We start from the raw sequence: 24,363 nt of genomic DNA, 5'->3' as shown, positions 1-24,363 counted from the left end.
ATACTCATATCACTCTATAACCTGCAAGTTCAATTGTATTTTTTGAGACAGAGTCTCACTCTGTCACTCAGGATGGAGTGCAGTGGTGCAGTCTTGGCTCACTGCAACCTCCTCCTCGCAGGTTCAAGAGATTCTCGTGCCTCAGCCTCCTGAGGAGCTGAGACTACAGGCACGTGCCACCATGCCTGGCTAATTTTTGTATTTTTAGTAGAGACAGGGTTTCACCGTGTTGGCCAGGCTGATCTCGAACTCCTGGCCTCAAGTGATCCTCCCGCCCTGGACTCCCAAAGTGCTGGGATTACAGGCATGAGCGACTGCACCTGGCCCAATCATACATTTATTAAGTACCTACTGTGTGTCCAGCACTGTTCTAAGTGCTGAGGACACAGAAGTGAACAGGCAGGTTCCCTGCTTTCACTGAAGTAGAAGAAACCAACATAAACAAGGAAACATAATGAAGGATATTTGAGATGGGGATAAGCGCTATGAAGGAAATCCATCAGTAGAATGTGATAGAGGGACTGGGTGGGCCAGGTTGGGAAGAAGAGTGGGTAACATCAGGTTATCAGAGATCTCTGAAAGGCAGTGACACTAAGGCTGAGACCTAGTGATGAAAAGGAGAAGGGAGGGCGAAGAGTTAGGAGCAGAGTATATCACGCAGAAGGGAAGAGTACATGCAAAATCCCAAAGTGAAAACAAGCTTGGCTTGTTTAAAGCTCAGGAAGAAGGTCAGAGTGGCTGAAGCTCCATGGATGAGGAGTAGAGCATATGGACATGAAGTTCATAAGGCAGGTGGGGCCTTGTAGACCATAGTTTGGTGGTTAGATTTTATTTTAAGTGCAACAGGAAGCCAATGAAGGGTGGCAAAAATTTTAAACAGGTTTCTTAGGCTGCCCTATGAAGAATAAACCTTAGGAGAGCAAGAGTAGAAGCAAGAGAATAGGTAAGAGTTTACTGTGGGAGGCCAGGCAGCAGATAATGAGCCTTGTACTTTGCTGGGAGTGGTACAGATGGGAAATTAAGTGTGTACAAATTAAAGAAATAAAGATCTCTGGAGCTTAAGAGATGATGATAAAGATTTGGGAATCTTTTGACATTGATGTAGTGAAAATGTGTGTACACGGGCAGTATTTAAAACATTTTTTTTAGAGAGAGTCTTGCTCTGTGGCCCAGGCTAGAATGCAGTGGTGTGATCATAGCTCACTGTAGCCTCAAACTCCTAGGCTCAAGCAATCCTCCTGCTTCAGCCTCCAGAGTAGCTGGGACTACAGGTGTACACACAGGTAGTTTTTGCTAAATTGTTAAAATAAAAACTCTCTTCTTACCTGTTCTAATTTGGACCGATTGCTTTCGAGGCCTGCTGCACAGCTATCATACTGGGATTTCTTTTCATCACACTCCTGGGTCAGTTCCTAGTATAAAAAGGGAAAATGATTGAATAAGTGAAAAACAAAGGTCCCAAACATGGCTCTGAAACAATGCATGCCCTTGTCAGTCTTGTAACTTAACTCTAAGCTTCTTGGCATACTTAAGAGTTATTTATGCAACAACCAGACATTTGAGAATTATGATAGATGAAGGTGCTGATAATAATAATAGCTACCATGTATTGAGCTGTGTGCCAGGTTCTTTGTTAGGAGCTGGGGAGACAATAGTGAATAAAACAGCCAAAAATTCTTCCTCTCAAGTAACGTTGACACAAGTAAACAGGCTGCTGAGAGCTATGATAGGAAAACACAAGGTGTTACAGAAGGCACACAGGACTTCCGGGAACCTAACCCAGGCTTGGGGATCAGTGGGGACAACTTCCTGGAGAAATTGATATCTAAGGTAATCACGAAGGATTAGTAAGAACAGTTAGGTGGAAGATGAACAAGGGGAAGACAGTATTTAAAAAAAAGGAACACCATGTATAAAGGATTGAAAGCTACAGAGAACAAGAACAATTAAGAAACTTATAAGTAGTTTACTATGCTGGTTTATTTATTTCTTTTTGTTTGTTTGTTTGTTTGTTTGAGACGGAGTCTCACTCTACTGCCTAGGCTGGAGTGCAATGGTGCGATCTTGGCTCACTACAACCTCCGCCTCCTGGGTTCAAGCGATTCTCCTGCCTCAGACTCCAAAGTAGCTGGGATTACAGGCATGTGCCACCATGCCTGGCTAATTTTTATATTTTTAGTAGAGATGGGGTTTCACTATGTTGGTCAGGCTGGTCTTGAACTCCTGATCTCAGGTGATCCACCTACCTCGGCCTCCCAAAGTGCTGGGATTACAAGCGTGAGCCACCGCACCCAGCCTATGCTGGTTTATTTCTGGGAAATGGTGAGGGGAGGCTGAAGACCTAGGCAGGAGCTTAATTAGAAGAACTTCGTAAAACATTCTAGGGTGTTTGAAATGTACCACTGACAATAACTAAACCTCAAAACGGCACCTCAAAAGAGATATTAATACCACCATATAATGCTTGGAGAAAGTTCAGGGAGACCAAGTACCTTGCCAAAGATTATACTGCTAAGAAAAGGTGGAGTCTGCTGGGCATGGTGGCTCACGCCTGTAATTGAAGCACTTTGGGAGGCACAGGTGGGCGGATCATGAGGTGAAGAGATTGAGACCATCCTGGCCAACATGGTAAAACCCCATCTCTACTAAAAATACAAAAAAATTAGCTGGGCATGGTGGCACATGCCTGTAGTTCCAGCTACTCAGGAGGCTGAGGCAGGAGAATCACTTGAACCTGGGAGGTGGAGGTTGCAGTGAGCCGAGATCACACCACTGCACTCCAGCCTGGCGAAAGAGTGAGACTCCATCTCAAAAAAAAAAAAAAAAAGGTGGAATCACAATTTGAATTCAGGTTAAGCAGTTTCTTTATTGCAAGGGGGCAGGGAGGAAATTTAAATTTTGTTTTCTTTAAGTTGTTTCAAAGTTTCTTCTAATGTAGTATTTTGAATGGGATAATTTGAAAATCTCCTGCTACAAACACCTAGAAATGCTAAAAGTACAGTCATGCATGGGATGATGTTTCAGTCACAATGGACCACATATATGATGGCAGTCCCATATGATTATAATGGAGCTGAAAAAATCCTTTCACCTTAGTGATATCATAGGCATCATAATGCCATAGTGCAACAAATTACTCATGTGTTTGTGGTGATGCTGGTGTAAACCAATCTACTGTCAGTTGTATAGAAGTATAGCAATACAATTATGTACTGTATATAATACTTGATGATAGTAAACCACTATGTTACTGGTTTATGTATTTACTATGCTATATTTTTTATTATTATTTTAGAGTGTACTGCTTTTACTTGTAAAAAGTAAACTGTGAAACAGCCTCAGGCAAGTCCTTCAGGAGGCATCCAGAAGAAGGCATTGTTATAGGAGATGACATCTTCATGTGTGTTATTGCTCTTGAAGACCTTTCAGTGGGACAAGATGTTTCAAGGTGGAAGACAGTGATATTGATTACCGTGACGCTGTGTAGGCCTAGGTGTGTGTCTTAGTTTTTAACAAAAAAGTTTAAAAAGTGAAAAAAGCCTGGGTGTGGTGGCACAATCTTGTAATTCCAGCACTGTGGGAGGCCAAGGCGGGTGGATCACTTGAGCCCAGGAGTTTGAGACAAGCACAGGCAACATAACAAGACCCCACCTCTACAAAATAAATAAATAAATAAATAAATAAATAAATAAATAAAAATTAGCCAGACTTGGTGGTATGTGCCTGTGGTCCCAGCTACTCCTTAGGCTGAAGTGAGAGAGCTGCTTGAGGCCAGGAGGTTGAGGCTGCAGTGAGCCATGATGGTGCCACTGCACTCAGCCTGGGCGACAAGAGCAAGACCCTGTCTCAAAAAAAAACAAAAAACAAAAATTTTTCACCTTTTTTTTTTTTTGGAGACAGAGCTTTCTCTTGTCGCCCAGGCTGAAATGCAATGGTATGATCTTGGCTCACTGCAACCTCTGCCTCCCGGGTTCAAGCGATTCTCCTGCCTCAGCTTCCCAAGTAGCTGGGACTACAGACATGTGCCACCACGCCCAGATAATTTCGTATTTTTAGTAGAGACAAGGTTTCACCATGTTGGCCAGGATGGTCTTGAACTCCTGACTTCAGGTGATCTGCTCGCCTTGGCCTCCCAAAGTGCTGGGATTACAGGCATGAGCCACTGCACCTGGCCAAAAAATTTTTTTCAATAGAAAAAAGCATATAAAAGAAGGATATAAAGAAATAAAATATTTTCATACCACTATACAATGTGCTTGTGTTTTAAGCTGTTATTACAAAAAAGTCAATTTTTTTTTTAAATTAGAAGTTTATAAAGTAAGAAAAGTTTTTTTAAATTTTTTTCAAGACAGAGTCTTGCTCTGTCGCCCAGGCTGGAGTGCAGTGGCGGGATCTCGGCTCACCGCAACCTCCGCCTCCCAGGTTCAAGCAATTCTCCTGCCTCAATCTCCCGAGTAGCTGGGATTACAGGCATGTGCCACCACACCCAGCTAATTTTTTTGTGTTTTTAGTAGAGATGGGGTTTCACTATGTTGTCCAGGCTGGTCTGGAACTCCTGACCTCGTCATCCGCCTGCCTCAGCCTCCCAAAGTGTTGGGATTACAAGTGTGAGCCACCGTGCCCGGCCAAGAAAGCTACGGTAAGCTAAGGTTACTTCATTTTTTTAAAAAAATATTTTACATAAATTTAGAGTAGCCTAAGTGTACACTGTTTCCAAAGTCTATCATAGTGTACAGTAATGTCCTAGACCTTCACATTCACTTACCACTCACTCATTGACTCAACCAGAGAAACTTCCAGTCCTGCAAGCTCCATTCATGGTAAGTTCCCTATAAAGGCATACCATTTTAAATCTTTTATACCATAATTTTACTGTACCTTTTCTATGTTTAGATGGGTGTAGATACACAAATACTTACCATTGTGTAACAACTGCCTACAGTATTCAGTATAGTCACATGCTGTACAGGTTTGTAGCCTAGGAGCAATATATCTACCATATAGCCTAGATATGAATAGGCTATACCATCTAGGTTTGTGTAAGTACACTCTATGGTGTTTGCACAATGATGAAATCACTCAATTATGCATTTCTTAGAACGTATCCTCATAATTAAGTGATGCATGCCTGCATCTACAAATGCTTGGTAAGATAGAGCAACATCCTTTCAGATCCCAAGCTGAACTGAACTCTCAAAGAAATAAAAGAAATTAACAGGACCAAAAAGAAAGGGTAACATTATGGCTACCCTTGGTGAAAGGAATTGGGAATGGCCAGTCTTGGTAACACAGTGATTTTAATGTTCAGGCAGAGCAGATGCAAAGCCTTGGGTCTATGCAGAGTGGGAAGTTAGAACTGAGGACCCATAGTAAATCTTAAGTTGTTTTCAACTTGTGAACCTGTGAGTAAAGGGTTAACACCATCCCGAGAATGACCTTGGTTTCATGACTGTGGTTTCCTGCTGCACGGTTTCCTTAGAAACAGGATAGTTAGCACAGATGAGTAATGTGTATGCTGCCTTTGTTGTGTGGGACTGCATCTGGGCTGGGGTCACTAGTACAGAATAAAAGATTGCTGGAAGAAAGGGGATGTAGCTTCTATGTATCAAAGTGACCTTACAGACACCCAAGGCTCTCAAAGGTGAAAGTCACATCCAAAGTGGGAAAAGGGGCTGCAGAACCTACGTACTTAGGTAGCTGCTGGTCTCTCGAGATGAAGGTGCTATAGTTGATAAAATCCTTTTTTTGGTTGCAAGTCTTATGGTCAAATGGATCACTATGCGGCTGTGACAGTGATCATAGCTGTCCTCGGGCAGCTTTGGAGTTTGAATTTACCCTATCTACATGGTCTAGGAACTTCCAAGCTGAGAAATTAACTCAATATTAGCTCCAAGTTTGTGATATTTCTAAAACAGAAAAACTGAAAAACCACTGTAGAGGTGTACACCCTCCATCCTGGCTGCCAGGATTCAAGAGACAAAGCTCTGTTAATGAAAGCTCACAGTCCCAAAGTATAAAACATGTAAGGGAAAAATCAATTCATTAGGAGTGAGAATCAGAAGATATAAATAACAGGACCATACCTAAAGGAACTTTGGATACTAGAAATAAGCCAACTAAATAAGTACATTTAAAATAATAAAAACTATAAAGGAGGAACTGAAAACAAAAGATTACAAAAAGTGAGGCCAGGTGTGGTGGCTCATGCCTATAATCCCAGCACTTCGGGAGGCAGAGGTGGCCGGATCACTTGAGGTCAGGAGTTTGAGACCATCCTGGCCAACGTGGTGAAAACCTGTCCCTACAAAAAATACAAAAATTAGCCAGGCGTGGTGCGCATGCCTGTAGTCCCAGCTACTCAAGAAGCTGAGGCAGAAGAATGGCTTGAACCTGGGACACGGAGGTTGCAGTGAGCTGAGACTGCAACACTGCACTCCAGCCTGGGCGAAGAGCAAGACTCTGTCTCAAGAAAAAAAAGAAAGAAAGAAAGAAAGAAAAAGTGAGAAAAAATAAAAATGAAAAAGACAGTCATTGAAATTAAAAATTAAGTGGATGAAATAAACAATATTAGACACCTCTGAGGAAATAAAAGGATGAACTAAAACACAGAGCTGAAGAAATTATCTAGAATTCAACACAGAGAGACAAAAATATGAAAGTGAGATTAAGTAACAGGGAACAGAATAAATATCTCTAACATATCTCTAGTATGAGTAGCTGGAAAACAGACCGCAAAAAATGGGAGAGAAAATATCTGAAAGTATTATGTAGAGTTTTTCCAGAATTCATGGAAGACACAAAACACAAATTCAGAAAAGTAAATAAAACTAAATATACACTCAAAACATGGTACTGAAATCCGGACAACACCAAAGAAAAAGATAAAAATATGAAAACCAGTTATAGGGAAGATATTACCTAAAAATAAATGATAAACAGATAGCCGACCCTTCAACAAAATAAAAGAAAGCATGAAATTTTTTTTTTCTGACCAAGCCATTATTTAAAAGAAGAAAAAAAAAGATGGCTTACTTATTGTAATGATTCTTTACTGCAAACACTAAACACACACATACGCGCACACTCACAAAACAAGGAAATTGTATTTCAGGAAAAAGAAAACTGAATCCAGAAATAAGGAGTAAAATACAAGCAGTGATGGTGAAAACTGCTAAATATATAGGTAAATCTAAACAGGGAATGATTATATAAAGTTGTAATTATAATGCTAACAACCACTATAACAACTACTTTTAGAGATGTACAAATAAAGAAATAAGGTCTGGGCACGCTGGCTCATGCCTGTAATCCCAGTACTTTGGGAGGCTGAGGCGGGCGGATCACCTGAGATCAGGAGTTCGAGACCAGCCTGACCAACATGGAGAAACCCCATCTCTACTAAAAATACAAAATTAGCCGGGTGTGGTGGTGCATGCCTGTAATCTCAGGTACTCGGGAGGCTGAGGCAGGAGAATTGCTTGAACCCAGGAGGCGGAAGTTGCGGTGAGTCAAGGTTGCGCCATTGCACTCCAGCCTGGGCAACAAGAGCGAAACTCCATCTCAATAAATAAATAAACAAAACAAACAAATAAATAAAAAAAATGCCGGAGGATAACAACGCACATGTAAGGTAGAAGAGGGTGTCAAATTATTCTAAAGTTCCTGTATTGTGGAGATGTTAACAACTTTAGACTTTGTTAAGTGAGGAATATATATATATATATATATATGATAAAAACCTAAGAGTAAATAATATCAGAATAGAAGATAAAAAAACAGAAAAAAGGGAAAAAAGAGAAAAGAAAACAGGATTGGTACAATGGATGGTTAAAAAAAAAAAAGCAAAGAGAAAACACAGTAAATAATAGGATGTACAAAATAGAAAAAAATTCAAATGCTTCAAAAATTAGAGTAAACATAAATGAGATTAAACTTACCACTTAAAAGACAGATTCTCAAACTGGATGTAAGAAACTACACCCACACAAAATACATCTATCTATCTATCTATCTACCTATCTATCTATCTATCTATCTATCTATCTATCTATCTATCTATCTATCTACCTACCTATCTATCTATCTATCTATCTATCTACCTACCTACCTATCTACTTATCTACCCACTCACCTATCTATCTATCTACCTAGAGTGCAGGTCTTACTCTTTCACCCAGGCTGGATGCAGTGGTGCTATCACGTCTCACTGCAACCTCGAACTCCTGGGCTCCAGCTATCCTTCTGCCTCAGCCTCCCAATAGCTAAGACTATAGGTGTGTGCTCCCATGCTCAGCTAATTTTTTTACTTTTTGTAGAGATGGAGTCTTGCTATGTTGCCGAGGCTGGTATTGAAATCCTGGGCTCAAGAGTCTCCTAACTCAGCCTCCCAAAGTTCTAGGATTACAGTCATGAGCAACTGCTTCCTGGCCCTACATGCTATTTATGAGACATACATAAGACAAAAATAAGGACATAGGAAGCTTAAAGCAAACAGAAATAAGAAGCAATACTAATCATAAGAAAGCTGGCATATACGCTTTAATAGTAGACAAAATAATACTCTAAGGCAAAAACCATTATGTACCATAATAAGGAATAAAGTTTAAAAATAAAGACAGAACATAAAATTCAACAGGAAGTTTTTTTCCTTCTTTCTTTTTTTAAAGACAAGGTTTCACTGTGTTGTGCAGGCTGGTCTCGAACTCCTAGGCTCAAGTCATCCTCTTGCCTTGGCCCCCTGAGTAGCTAGGACTATAAGCATGTGCTATTACCCTGGGCTGGTTTTTGTTTTTTAACCAGGAAGATTCTGTTTGTTTTCTCTTCTTTTGAGACGGAGTCTCGCTCTGTCACCCAGGATGGAGCACAGTGGCATAATCTCAGCTCACTGCAACCTGCGCCTCCCAGGTTCAAGCGATTCTGCCACCTCAGCCTCCCGAGTAGCTGGGACTACAGGTGTGTGCCACCATAGCTGGCTAATTTTTGTATTTTTTGGTAGAGACAGAGTTTCGCCATGTTGGCCAGGCTAGTCTCGAACTCCTGACCTCAAGTGATCCACTCGCCTTCACCTCCCAAAGTGCTAGGATTACAGGCATGAACCACCACACCTGGTCTGTCTTGGTTTTTTGGTGTAATAAAATACACATAACAAAATTTGCCATTTTAACCATTTTTTTTTTTTTTTTTGAGACGGAGTCTGGCTCTGTCGCCCAGGCTGGAGTGCAGTGGCGCAATCTCAGCTCACTGCAAGCTCAGCCTCCCGGGTTCACACCATTCTCCTGCCTCAGCCTCCCGAGTAGCTGGGACTACAGGCGCCCGCCACTACGCCCGGTTAATTTTTTGTATTTTTAGTAGAGACGGGGTTTCACCATGTTAGCCAGGATGGTCTCGATCTCCTGACCTCGTGATCCGCCCGCCTCAGCCTCCCAAAGTGCTGGGATTACAGGCGTGAGCCACCGCGCCCGGCCTCATTTTAACCATTTTTTAAGTGTGCAATTCAGTTGGCATTAAGCACATTCATAATGTTGGGCAATCATTACCACCATCCATCTACATAACTCTTTTCATCTGACAAAGTTTCCGTGAAACATTTTACCCATTCACTAGGAAGTTTAGAACACCGCTTTTATAAGCCTGATCTGATGAACACAGGGAGAACCCTGTACTCAACAACTGGAAAATAGACATTCTTTTCAAGATCGAGTTACCAAAAAAATTAAGTTGGCCTCAGATCTCTCCATAGCTACATTTAACCCTAGAAGATTGTTGAGCTACACTTAAAAAAAAATCGTCAAGGAAGGAAAGCATGATCTAATAGTCAAACGGCTGTTGAAATGTTTAGGCAATAAACTAGAACATGCAAGAACTCATCAGGGAATATTGTTCTTATGAGTCTTTTTGGAGGACTCAACTAGAGGACAAGTTCCAGGCAATCAAAAGAGAAGTGAGACAAAGGGCAGTCAGTGAATTGGTAATGAGCGCTGGATCTAATAATTACAGGTCTAGAGCTGAAAACCAAAGTGAGAAGTAGGGTAACAGAGGAGAATGTAAATGTTATATGCAGTGACAAGATAGAAATGATACAACAAAGCCTTCAGGAAGAAGAAAGGGAAAAGAAGGTGGAAGGCAGAGTAAGTAAGCTGGTTTCCTCATTTTTTTAATTGCTAGAGGTGGGTGGGGGAATGTCAAAGAATATCATTTAAAGCTAACAAGTCATACTATAAGTGTATTCAAGGTATAACGGCAAACACTAAGACAATACAATCTACTAAAATCAGGTGCTAGAGGAGAGGGAAGGAAGGGAGGAGGAACAAGAAATATATCAATTTCATGACTTCTCACAGTGGGGATTAATAGATGCCATCTAAAGAAATAAATAATGAATAGTAGAGTTAAAAGGCTAAAACTAAACCATAAGCCAGAACACACACACATGAGGGAGAGAAGTCAGGGGATGAGTGAGGAAGGGAAAAAGGAGGAGAAGGAGATTTTTTATAGGCTTTAAAATTGAAAGCCAAACATAAAGTAATACCACCCAAACCAAATGTATCTGCATATTAATAAATATATAAATTTACCTATTAAAATAAACCTTTCAGATGATATGACACAGCAAAACCTAATTCAAGATCTATTCAAGAGACACATCAGAAACAAAATACTTTTTTTAAAAGTGGAAAGTATAAGGTGGGCAAAAAAAGTACAGCAACCAAATGTTAAAAGAAAAGAAAGCAGATAATTTGATCTTGGTATCAGTCATGGTTGATTTCAGTCCCCCCACCTCCTGAAAAAAGCTTTTGTTTTTAGAAAGTAGAACAGAAGTGTGGAGAACAAATTTAAGGTAGTTATTAAATAATTATCTGTTCATTAATTATCAGAAAATTTCTGGAAAATACATATGGAGCTGTTAAGTCATGTGCTGGGGATGCTGAAAGAAATAATTTTTATTCTTTTCCTTAAATAACTCTGTATAGCTTTAATTATTGCTAAGAACATGATTTTACTTTTATATGAAAAAGTAATCAATAAATAATAGATATTTCATTGAAAATAAAAATTATCAGATTGCATACTCTAAAATATAAACAGGGTGGGTGTGGTGGCTCACGCCTATAATCCCAGCATTTTGGAAGTCTGAGGTGGGAGGACTGCTTGAGCCCAGGAGTCTGAGACTAGCCTGGCAACAGCAGACCCCATCTCTACTTAAAAAAATTAAATGAATAAAAAAAAATGAATATTTCAGTTTTTTCCTATATATTAGCAATTATATATAATTATTCCATTTAATTACATATAATTTATAGAACTGCTCCTAAGAAAATAAACATAAAACTTTTCAAAATGCTATTCTAATTCTAGATGACTATAATAGATCTAGATAAATATAAGTTAGACATCTTTCATTGTTGATATGGTTTGGATCTCTGTCCCTGCCCAAATCTCACGTCAAACTGTTACCTCCAATGTTGGAGGTGGGGCCTGGTGGGAGGTGATTGGATCGTGGGGGTGAAATTCTCATGAACAGTTTAGCACCATTCTCTTGGTGCTGTTTTCATGATAGTGAGTGAGTTCTCATAAGATCTCGTTGTTTAAAAGTGTGAGGACTCTCCTCCCACCCCCTTGCTGCTCTAGCCATGTGATATGCCTGCTCTCTCTTTGCCTTCTGCCATGATTGTAAGCTTCCTGAGGCCTCCCTAGAAGGTGAGTAGATGCCTGCATCATGCTTCCTGTATAGCCTGCAGAACCATGAGCCAATTAAGCCTTTTTTCTTTAGAAATTACTTAGTCTCAGGTATTTATTTACAGCAATGAGAGAAAAGACTAATCCAGTTGTGATGCTCTAATATTCAAACAGCTGTTAATATTCAAATATAGAAAAAAATGCAAGTATCACACAAAGGAAATATATTAACACTTCCCTGTAAAATTTCCTAATAGTTCAGGGTTGTCCATTAAAGTAAGTTACGTATTTTTAAGTATTCCTGCTCTTTGAAAGTGTCATAATGTATTTTTGTAGTTTCAAGTATTAAATATAGTTAAACGAGTTAAAAATATAGTATTAAAAATAGAGAACAGTGAATGTCAAATGGTGGAGGCTGCCTGATCTGGATTTGTAGAGGGCATTTACCTTCTGACAATTTATCTTTAAAGCAGTGGTTAGAACTAGTTTCCAAGTAATGGTATTTCATCACTTCTCATAATCTATCATAGTTTGCTGTGCACCGTGCCTCCTAGCAGTGCAAGTTCATTAATCTAAAGTTAACTTGTCACCACTTGTGGGCAGACTCTGAGCTTTTTTACCTGGACACAGAAGAATGTGACTTCATATTTATAGCTTTAAGGTCCATATGATTTAAAGAAAAAAATCTCCTTTGGCTGAATTTGTGCATTTCAGCTTAAACTGCTTTTTCTCCATCTCCTCTGCCTCCAATAATTTATGGCTAAATAAGCAGCATAAATTAAACAAAAACCCTTGCAGGTCATTTTTGGGGGGAGGGATGGGAGACAGGGTCTCACTCTGTCACCCAAGCTGGAGTACAGTGGCATGATCATGGCTCACTGCAATCCTGACCTTCTGGGTTCAAGCAATCCTCCCACCTCAGCATCCCGAGAATCTGGGGCTACAGGTGCATGCCACCAAGCTCAGCTGATTTTTTTATTTTTTGTAGAGACAAGGTCTTGTTGTTAGCCAGGCTGGTCTCGATCCTGGCTCAAGTGATCATCCTCCTGTCTCAACCTCCCAAAGTGCTGGGATTACAGGCATAAGCCACCACACCTGGCCTGTATGTCATGTTTTAATTCTCTTTTGAAGAATTGTATCAATAACGTAATAATGATAATTTGTTTTCTATATTACCCAAGTAAAATATTCAGGGTTCTAACTAGCACATGTGAATAAGATAGAATACTAAAAGTATCATAAAATCAAATTACTTGATAAAATCAAAAACTTACTTGATATTTTTGACGCAACTGTCGTAGCTCTTTTATAACTGAGGCAAGAGCTGACTTCTTTTCAGATACCAACGAATACAGTTTTTTCACCTGTTATTTGAACAAAAAGTATAACACCTAAAAAAGAATTCAAAAAAGAAAAATACTACATGCATAAAGATATTAATTTCAGTGTTAAATGTAAGAGCAAAAAACTGCAAATTACTTCAGTCCCAAACAACAGAGAAGTGCTTTAGAAAATCCTGATTCCTCAGCAAGATGGAATACTATACTATTTAATCATTCAAAATGTCAGTTCTCAAGACTGTAAACCATTACGGGAAAATCTTTATAATTTAACATTGAATAAATATATTTTAAAAATTGCCCTATACAACTATAATCATGATGTATTATTTATGTAGGCATATAAAATATACATAAATATAGATGGAGTGATATTCAAAATACTACAGTATAGTCCAAATAGCATAAGTAATGATCCATCAGAATGGACACCAATCAGAGAGATGAATGGGGTCTTTTTTTTTTTTTTGAGACAGAGTCTTGCTTGGTTGCCCAGGCTGAAGTGCAATGGTGTGATCTCAGCTCACTGCAACCTCTGCTTCCCAGGTTAAAGTGATTCTCATGCCTCAGCCTCCTGAGAAGCTGGAACTACAGGCGTGCGACACCACGCCCGGCTGATTTTTGTATTTTTAGTAGAGACGGGATTTCACCACGTTGGCCAGGCTGGTCTCGAACTCCTGACCTCACGTGATCCGCCCGCCTCGGCCTCCCAAGGTGCTGGGATTACAGGTGTGAGCCACCGTGTCTGGCCTGAACAGGGTCTTACATGCTAACCTTTTTAGGAGTTAGATTGTGATGAGATCCAGAGGGTTCTGGGGGAATGGCCAATGTGGACAAGACAACTGGAGGGGGGTACTCTGAGGGTTTGGGGCAGCTATTTACCAACAAGTAATATAAGATATCAACATTTTAATGCCTGGTGAAAGTGTACTAGTGCAATCTGATTGAATACGAGTCCTGAAAATGGAAAGATTCTAAGAACATACACAACAATGAAATAATTCTATTAGGGTGGTATGATCTGGGAAAATTTATTTTTCTTCTTAAATATTTCTTTAATGTTATATAACTTTTGCACATTAAAAAAACAGAAAATGCATAAACTATTAGAATTTGAACAACCTTACTAGAATGAAAAAAATTCAAAAGAGATTGATAAAGACAGATGAGACCGGGTGCAGTGGCTCACGCCTGTAATCCCAGCACTTTGGGAGGCTGAGGCAGGTGGATCACTTGAGGTCGGGAGGTAGAGACCAGCCTGCCCAACATGGTGAAACCCTGTCTCTACTAAAAATACAAAAATTAGCCGGGCATGGTGGCACACACCTGTAGTCTCAGCTACTTGGGAGGCTGAGGCATGAGAATCACTTGAACCCCAGAGGTGGATGTTACAGTGAGCCAAATTCATGCCACTGCACTCTAGCGTGAGACTAGCACTCTAGAGTGAGACTCTGCCTCAAAAAAAAAAAAAAAAAAAAAGATGAAAGAATGTAATGTGCAGAAATTAACAGGTGAATGTTTCACTGAAAATAAAACTAACACAAAACACCAGCCTTCTAGCTAAACAATAAAAGAAAATTTAAATAAAAGTATCATCACCATTTCAGACATATTATCCAATGTTCGTCCTTTCATTTCATCAACTTCACTCTTCAGTGCAGATACTCTTTCTAGCTCTTCTTGGGTGTAACTATAACCAGATATACCCTTTTTCTCCTCCATAGTTTGCTATAAGTAAAAAATAAAAAGGCCACAAAACATGTCAAAATCTTGCTGGCTCCCATAAGAAATGTATAAATTTCATACATAACAAAAAATTGTAAATAGAATTAATTAGTTTAGAATCCTAAAGGACAATCTTCATTGACTTCAATTATTATTTCATTCAATTACATGCCTTTGTATATTATAAACCTATGGTATCTTCAGGTACATAGGAAGTATTTCTAATCGTAGACTTTATAATAATGTTATGTACTCAGCACAGAACCTAAAACATAGGGTACATTCAATAAACATTTGATGAAAGAATGAATTCTCAAATGATATGTTCACTTATCCAATATTTATTATATATGTAAATGTGCCAATCACAGTTCTAGGCACCAGGTATACGGCAGTGAATAGAACAGGAAAAAAAAAATCCCTTCCCTCACAGAGCTTACTACTAGTGGGAATAAATAAGCAATATGTAAATAAGTAAATAAATAAATATAGTATAACCAGAAGGTGGTTAGAGAAGATGATCCAGAGAAGATGATCCTGAGAAGATGACATCTGAGCAAAGCCCCATAGGAAGTGAGGGAATCAGCAAGTGCAAAAGCTGGGAGCAAACTTGACCAGTTCAAGAAACAGTAAGGAGGTGCAGTGAGAATAAGGTGGGGGTGAAGGAGGGGTTACATGGGGCTCAGCTGGTTTGCTAGGTCTCAGTGTACATCTATTGTCCCTTGCACTCTCAAAAAGTATCCTACTTTAGATAATAAGTCGTATTGTTATCTTATTTTTAAGCTGATGAAAGAGCTTTGTTTTCTTTAAAATGAGATAGGCAGCTGTTGAAAGGTTCAGAGTTAGGGCAATTTTAAAATGATCACTTTAACACCTGTGCTGAGATCAGGCTAGGTAGGAGCAGGGAGGCCAATTAGAAGACCGTCTCAATAGTTCAAGTTAAAGAAAATGGTAGCATGAATCAGGGTGGTGGTGACAGAAATAATGAGAAATGGTTCTGTGTATATTTTGAAGGCAGATCAAACAAGATAATGTGACAAATTAGATGTAGGGATGTGAACGCAAGTAAAGGATAAAGAATGAGTTCAAGGTTTCTGACTTGAGAGACTAACAGGATGAAGTTTCCATTTGCTGAGAGGAAGAAGAATGGGGAAGACTAGTTTAAGGAGGTGGTGCAGATCAGAAGTTTATTTTTGGACATGTTAAAAATTTGAAATATATATTAGATATCCAAATGGAGAGGTCAAGATGTTATATGTGTAAGACTGGAATTAGGCCAGGTGTGGTGGCTCGCGCCTGTAATCCCACTACTTCGGGAGGCTGAGGCAGGTGGATCCCCTAAGGTCAGGAGTTTGAGACCAGACTGGCCAACATGGCAAAACCTTGTCTCTACTAAAAATACAAAAATTAGCCAGATGTGTTGGTGGGCACCTGTAATCCCAGCTACTTGGGAGGCTGAGGCAGGAGAATCACTTGAACCCGGGAGGTGGAGGTTGCAGTGAGCTGAGACTGCACCACTGCACTCCAGTCTGGGCAACAGAGTGAGACTCTGTCTCAAAAAATAAATAAATAAATAAATAAAATTTTAAAAAGGACTAGAATTAGAGGAGAAATCTAGGCTGGAGATATAAATTGGTGAGTTGTCACAATATAAGAGGGGGCCTTTACAACCATGAGACAGGATAAGATCACCAAGGAAGTGAAGATAGAAAGCAGATCCAAGGGCTAAGCCTAGGGAACCCCAACATTTAAAGAAATGATAAGAAATCAGCAATAGAATAGGAATAGGAGTGTTAGTTAGGAAGAAAAACCAGGAAAGTGTAGTGTCTTAGAAGACAGAAGAAGTTTTACAGGAAGATGGAATGATCAACTATGCTAAATGCTGCTACTAGGTCAAGTAAGAAAAGGACTAATAATTAATCATTGGATTTGGCAATGTGAAGGTACTGGTGACCTGACGAAAGACTTTTTTTTTTTTTTTTGAGACGGAGTCTCGCTCTGTCACCCAGGGTGGAGTGCAGTGGTGTGATCTTGGCTCACTGCAACCTCCGACTCCCGGGTTCAAGCGATTCTCCTGCCTCAGCCTCCCAAGTAGCTGGGATTACAGGCGCGTGCCACTATGCCTATTTTTTTTTTTTTTTTTTTTTGTATTTTTAGTAGAGACAGGGTTTCACTATGTTAGCCAGGATGGTCTTGATCTCCTGACCTCATGATCCACCAACCTTGGCTTCTCAAAGTGCTGGGATTACAGGCGTGAGCCACTGTGCCCAGCCTGACAAAAGACATTTTAGTGGAATGGTAAGCGTGAAAACTGTATTGAAGAGAGTTCAAAAAAGAATGAAAGAACCAAAAGGAAAGAAAGACAAGGAAAGACAGAATGGAAGAGGAGTTAAGATTCTGGCCTGTCAATGGGACTGGGACCTAATGGGGTAGAGGGAACTACAGAGAATTAGCCCCAAATTCTGTATGCAGTGTCCTCTTCAGGCATTACCAAATCTTAGGATATGCACAAGCAGAGTAAGGCTCTCAAAAACCAAGTGGAGCTCCCTCTCCCCTCTCCCCTCTCCCCTCTCCCCTCTCCCCTCTTTACACGGTCTCCCTCTGATGCCGAGCCAAAGCCGGACTGTACTGCTGCCATCTCGGCTCACTGCAATCTCCCTGCCTGATTCTCCTGCCTCAGCCTGCTGAGTGCCTGCCATTGCAGGCGCGCGCCGCCACGCCTGACTGGTTTTCGTGTTTTTTTGGTGGAGACGGGGTTTTGCTGTGTTGGCCGGGCTGGTCTCCAGCTCCTGACCGCAAGTGATCCGCCAGCCTCGGCCTCCCGAGGTGCCGGGATTGCAGACGGAGTCTGGTTCACTCAGTGCTCAATGGTACCCAGGCTGGAGTGCAGTGGCGTGATCTCCGCTCGCTACAACCTCCACCTCCCAGCTGCCTGCCTTGGCCTCCCAAAGAGCCGAGATTGCAGCCTCTGCCCAGCCGCCACCCCGTCAGGGAAGTGAGGAGCGTCTCTGCCTGGCCGCCTATCGTCTGGGACGTGAGGAGCCCCTCTGCCTGGCTGCCCAGTCTGGAAAGTGAGGAGCGTCTCTGCCCGGCCGCCATCCCATCTAGGAAGTGAGGAGCACCTCTTCCTGGCCGCCATCCCATCTAGGAAGTGAGGAACGTCTCTGCCCGGCCGCCCATCGTCTGAGATGTGGGGAGCGCCTCTGCCCCGCCGCCCCGTCTGGGATGTGAGGAGCACCTCTGCCCGGCCGCGACCCCATCTGGGAGGTGAGGAGCGTCTCTGCCCGGCCTCCCCGTCTGAGAAGTGAGGAGACCCTCCGCCTGGCAACCGCCCCATCTGAGAAGTGAGGAGCCCCTTCACCCGGCAACCACCCCGTCTGGGAAGTGAGGAGCGTCTCCACCCGGCAGCCACCCTGTCAGGGAGGGAGGTGGGGGTCAGCCCCCGCCAGGCCAGCCGCCCTGTCCAGGAGGGAGGTGGGGGGGTCAGCCCCCTGCCCGGCCAGCCGCCCCATCCGGGAGGGAGGTCGGGGGGTCAGCCCCCCACCCGGCCAGCCCCCCGTCCGGGAGGTGAGAGGCGCCTCTGCCCAGCCGCCCCTACTGGGAAGTGAGGAGCCCCGCTGCCCGGCCAGCCGCCCTGTCTGGGAGGGAGGTGGGGGGGTCAGCCCCCCACCCGGCCAGCCGCCTCGTCCGAGAGGTGAGGGGCGCCTCTGCCCGGCCGCCCCTACTGGGAAGTGAGGAGCCCCTCTGCCCGGCCAGCCGCCCCGTCCGGGAGGGAGGTGGGGGGGTCAGCCCCCTGCCCGGCCAGCCACCCCGTCCGGGAGGGAGGTGGGGGGGGGTCAGCCCCCCGCCCGGCTAGCCACCCCGTCCGGGAGGTGAGGGGCGCCTCTGCCCGGCCGCCCCTACTGGGAAGTGAGGAGCCCCTCTGTCCGGCCAGCCGCCCCGTCCGGGAGGGAGGTAGGGGGGTCAGCCCCCCGCCCGGCCAGCCGCCCCGTCCGGGAGGTGAGGGGCGCCTCTGCCCGGCCGCCCCTACTGGGAAGTGAGGAGCCCCTCTGCCCGGCCGCCACCCCATCTGGGAGGTGTACCCAGCAGCTCATTGAGAACGGGCCATGATGACAATGGCGGTTTTGTGGAATAGAAAGGGGGGAAAGGTGGGGAAAAGATTGAGAAATCGGATGGTTGCCGTGTCTGTGTAGAAAGAAGTAGACATGGGAAACTTTTCATTTTGTGCTGTACTAAGAAAAATTCTTCCGCCTTGGGATCCTGTTGATCTGTGACCTTACCCCCAACCCTGTGCTCTCTGAAACATGTGCTGTGTCCACTCAGGGTTGAATGGATTAAGGGCGGTGCAAGATGTGCTTTGTTAAACAGATGCTTGAAGGCAGCATGCTCGTTAAAAGTCATCACCACTCCCTAATCTCAAGTACCCAGGGACACAAACACTGCGGAAGGCCGCAGGGTCCTCTGCCTAGGAAAACCAGAGACCTTTGTTCACTTGTTTATCTGCTGACCTTCCCTCCACTATTGTCCTATGACCCTGCCAAATCCCCCTCTGTGAGAAACACCCAAGAATGATCAATAAAAAAAAAAAAAAGAAAAAAGAAAAAATACAAATATATAGATACAACTGTTGGGTAAATTTCAGGGAGTTTATAAATCCCCTAAAACTTGTCTGTAAACCTGCTTTAGTCATATGCTTCAGTGAAAGGTCCAATACTCCAGACTCCAAGACAGATTCCAGGGAAAGAAAAGTGATTTAAACTGTCTCCTCTCCTCCCTCTCTTTTTAAATTTTTTTCTCCCTGACACGGAATCTTGCTCTGTTGCCCAGGCTGGAGTGCAGTGGCGTGATCTCGGCTCACTGCAAGCTCTGCCTCCCAGGTTCACGCCATTCTCCTGCCTCAGCCTCTGGAGTAGCTGGGACTACAGGCACCTGCCACCATGCCCGGCTAATTTTTTTTTGTATTTTTTAGTAGAAACAGGGTTTCACTGTGTTAGCCAGGATGATCTCGATCTCCTGACCTCGTGATCCGCCCACCTTGGCCTCCCAAAGTGCTGGGATTACAGGCAGTGAGCCACCACGCCCGGCCTCTCCTCCCCTTTTTATTAGTGTTGCTGACAGCTGAGGAAGATTTCAGCTGAACTGACTCCTGAATTTGGATTTAAACTTGGTACTGTTGGCTTGAAACAACTTTTGTCACATTGCTGTGGACTGAATGTTTTAATCACCTGCCAAAACTCCTATGTTGAAACTCTAAATCCCTAATGTGGCTTCTTGGAGCTAATTAGGTCATGAGGCTGGAGCCCTCATGATAGGATTAGTGTCCTTATTAGAAGAAACACAAGAAAGATGCACACTTTCTCACTACCATGAAAAGACACAGCAAGAAGGTGGCCATCTGTAAACCTGGAAGTTGGTCCATCCAGGAACCAGATCACTCCAGCATCTGGATCTGGGACTTCCTAGCCTCTGAAACTGCAAGAAATAAATGTTCGTTATTTGAAAAAAAAAAAAACACCAAGTGGAAATCAGCAGATGGGTTATTTTTTTTTAATTTTTTTTTTTTGAGACAGAGTCTTGCTCTGTCGCCCAGGCTGGAGTGCAGTGGCGCGATCTCGGCTCACTGCAACCTCCGCCTCCCAGGTTCATGCCATTCTCCTGCCTCAGCCTCCCGAGCAGCTGGGATTCCTGGCACCCACCACCATGCCCAGAGACTTTTTTGTATTTTTAGTAGAGACGGGGTTTCACCGTGTTAGCCAGGATGGTCTTGATCTCCTGACCTCGTGATCCACCCGCCTCGGCCTCCCAAAGTGTTGGGATTACAGGCGTGAGCCACCGCACCCGGCCGAGCAGATGGGTTATTAAAGAGCTGAGCAAAGATTGTAGCAGTCTCACAGTACTACGGAGATAAAGGTAGGAATTCAGGACTTTCCAGGGTGCACAGGCTTTGGTAAATGCCTAACATTATCAGCTGAAAACCTAGAAGGTCTACTCCTTAGAAGGTCTATAACCTAGCAGTAAGACCTACATCCTTGGAGTAAGGACCACTTCCTAAAGTCTCTACCACAGGTACAAGAACTATATCTTTGGATTAAGAGAAAACTGGAGAAATACCAGCTTAAGAAAAACAAAAAACAAAACAAAACAAAAAAGCTACCCTCAACTTGATCAAGGTAACTTTCTACAAAAAAATTAAATCCTCCTTATAGAAAAACAAATATAGTCAGAGCTTCTAAAATTTAATGACACTTTACACCCAACATTCAATAAAAAATTACCAAGTAAGCAAAGTAATAGGCCCAAATGAATGAAAATCAAGAGAAAAAAATACATGGCCAGGAACAGTGGCTTATGCATGTAATCCCATCACTTTGGGATCACTTGAAGTCAGGAGTTCAAGACCAGCCTGGCCAACATGGTGAAATTCTGTCTTTACTAAAAATACAAAAAATTAGACGGGTGTGGTGGTGGGTGCCTGTAGTCCCAGCTACTCAGGAGGCTGAGGTGGGAGAATCACTTGAACCCAGGAGGTGGAGGTTGCAGTGAGCCAAGATCACACCACTGCACTCTAGCCTGGGTGACAGAGTGAGACTCTGTCTCAAAAAACAAAAACAAAAACAAAAACAAACAACAGGAATAGGTGCTCAAATAAATTTCAGACATGAACTTTAAAATAGCTGAGATTAATATATTCAAGAAAATAAACAAAAAGTTGAAGAATGTTACAAATAACTGCAATCTATAAAATTGAATCATATGAAATTCTAAAACTGAGAAATACAATAACTGATATTAAGAATTCAACAAATGAATTAAATAATAGACTAGACACACAAAAAAGAAGAAGATTAATCAACTGGAAAAATAGCACAGTAGAAAAAAATACAGATTGAATCACAGAGAGGAAAAAAATAATAGAAAATGAAAAAAAGAAAAATAAAAACACAAAGCCCATAAGAAATACATGGAAAATGATGAAAATGTCCAACATGCATGTAGTTGGAGTTAAAGTAAAAGAGGACAGAATGAGATTGTAGTAATAATTGAAGAAATACTGGGCTGGGCATGGTGGCTCATGCCTGTAAGCCCAGCCTTGGGAGGCGAGGCAGGTGGATCGTTTGGACCCAGGAGTTCAAGACCAGCCTGGGCATCATGGCAAAACCCTGTCTCTAAAAAAACTACCAAAAATACACACACACACAAAATGGCTGAGCATGGTGGCTCGGGCCTGTGGTCCCAGCTGCTTAGGAGGCTGAGGTGGGAGAATCGCCTGAGCCCAGGAAGTAGAGGCTGCAATGAGCCGAGATCACACCACTGCACTCCAGCCTGGGCAACAGAGTGAGACCCTGTCTCAAAAAAACAAAACAAAAACAAACAAATAAAAAAAGAAAGAAAGAAAGGAAAGAAAGACATAAATAAATAAATAAATAAACATTGGCTGAGAACTTTTCAAAAATGAACAAAGACATCAAGCCACATATTCAAGAAGCTTTACAGACCTTAAGCCAGGTGAATAAAAAAGAAAATCACACCTAGAAAAGTCATAGTAAAACCACTGAACAACCAAACACAGACAGATCTTAAAAACCAGAGAATAACAGTCTACCTTAAAACAAACAAACAAACAAACAAACAAGATGTACAGTTGATGTTATGAAATAAATAATGGAAGTCAGAAGACAATGGAATTAAATCTTTAAAGTGCCGAAAGAAAATAGCTGCCAACCAAAAATTCTACATTCAGTAAAAATGTGCTTCAAAATGAAGGTAAAATACAGGTGTCTTAAGAAAAACAAAAACTGAGAAGATTTCAGCAGACCTGAACTAAATAAAATACTTAAGGTGAGCTCATTAGACAGATACCAATAGAAGAATAATGATGAAGGAAGAAAAGAAGAACCATGAAAAGAGTAAACAGGTAGATAATCTAGAATAATATTGAACATAATATCATGTACGATTTAAATTCTATCTAGGCCCTGGCACAGTGGCTCACACCTGTAATCCTAGCATTTTGGGAGGCTGAGGTAGGAGGATTGCCTGAGCCCCTGAGTTTGAGGCCAGTCTGGACAACATAGTGAGACCCCATGTCTGAAAAAAAAATACACATAAAAATTAGCTGGGTGTGGTAGTGCACGCCTGTAGGCCCAGGTACTTGGGAGAATCACTTGAGCCCAGGAGGTTGAGGCTGCAGTGAGCTCTGACTGTACCATTACATTCCAGCCTGGGCAACAGAACAAGACCCCTTCTCAAGAAAATTATATTTAGAATTAAAAAAATATTATCAACAATAGCACTAAATATGGGAAGGAGGTAAACAAAGTTAAAGTGTTTTAGGTTCTTGCATTGCCCAGGACATGGCAATAGTAAAAATTTAGTGAAGACTGGCTGGGTGCAGTGGCTCACACCTGTAATCCCAGCACTTTGGGAGGCCGAGGTGGGCAGATCACGAGGTCGGGAGATTGAGACCATCCTGGCTAACACGGTGAAAACCCGTCTCTACTAAAAAAAAATATGAAAAAATAGTTGGGCATAGTGGCGCACTCCTGTAGTCCCAGCTACTTGGGAGGCTGAGGCGGGAGAATCACTTGAACCTGGGGTGGCAGAGGTTGCTGTGAGCTGAGATCGTGCCACTGCACTCCAGCTTGGGCAACAGAGAGAGACTCTGTCTCAAAAAAAAGAAAAAAAAATTTAGTGAAGACTGTAATCAGTCAAGGGTGTATATCATAATCTCTGGCATAAGCACTAGAGTGCAATCACTCACTGGCTAAATGGAACTAAGGACTCTTACTGTGGCAGGTAGAGTACTGACAGTCCCAGGCATGTTGCAGCAGTGCAATAAATAAGACTTTCACTTGTGGTGAATTGGGGAAGAATACAGGTGGATGGGGATTGTGGTGGCCAACAAAATTTATGGCTCAGATTGCTTTCAAGAGAGTTGGCTGAGAGGAACAGAGCTGACTGACATCCATAGCTGCTGCCCCTCTGGGTCCATCATCATGTTTGCACCAACGCTATGCTTCCCTGGAGCTGCTCTTAGCCAATGACTGAGTACGGCAGTAGTACTAGTGTTGGCCCATCCCTGCCTGACAAGGGACTCCTCTAATAGGTGACTGGCTCAGGAACTCTCCATCAACCTGACCAAAACTTTCTCAGAGTTGTGTTGAAGTTTGAGGCTATTTCTACCCAATCTTCCTTTGCCCTTTCCTTTCACAGGTGTCAGACCTGTATCAGAGACTGAAGGCTTTCCCTGCCTCCTCCTGCTCCCTTCCCTTTATCCTTCATAAGTATGTCCTTCAATAAATCTCTTGTACATGTAATCCCATCTCAGTGTCTGCTTCTTGGAGGATCTGAACTGATACAAAGATGCACTAGACGGTGTAATGTTTCTGGCATTTGAGGAGAAATAGTAACTATAAGGACTATGGAACTGGGGTGGCTATCACTAAACTCCACTGATGGTTGAAGAGATAAAATAACAGGCTCAAATCCATTAATTTGTAATTTATTTATTTATTTTTTTGAGATGGAGTCTCGCTCTGTCACCCAGGCTGGAGTCCAGTGGCATGATCTCGGCTCACTGCAAGCTCTGCCTCCGGGGTTCACACCATTCTCCTGCCTCAGC

The 24,363-nt window shown here is 42.4% G+C and overlaps 1 protein-coding gene across 3 annotated transcripts in view; it reads right to left on the bottom strand.

Annotated features, from left to right (window-relative positions):
- IFT81 (intraflagellar transport 81) overlaps nt 1-24,363 on the bottom strand; it is a 97,258-nt gene that overhangs the window by 13,218 nt on the left and 59,677 nt on the right. For all 3 annotated transcript variants that reach the window (XM_004053880.3, XM_004053881.5, XM_055359022.1), the window contains 3 exons: nt 14,616-14,744; nt 12,951-13,040; nt 1,326-1,412 (listed from right to left, as the gene is read on the bottom strand). In XM_004053880.3, the coding sequence (XP_004053928.2) occupies nt 1,326-1,412; nt 12,951-13,040; nt 14,616-14,744 (306 nt within the window). The remainder of the gene's footprint in view (nt 1-1,325; nt 1,413-12,950; nt 13,041-14,615; nt 14,745-24,363) is intronic.

Source organism: Gorilla gorilla, chromosome 10 (genome assembly GCF_029281585.2).
Source record: "Gorilla gorilla gorilla isolate KB3781 chromosome 10, NHGRI_mGorGor1-v2.1_pri, whole genome shotgun sequence".
Lineage (NCBI taxonomy): Eukaryota > Metazoa > Chordata > Mammalia > Primates > Hominidae > Gorilla > Gorilla gorilla.
This window is presented reverse-complemented; position numbering and strand designations above follow the sequence as displayed.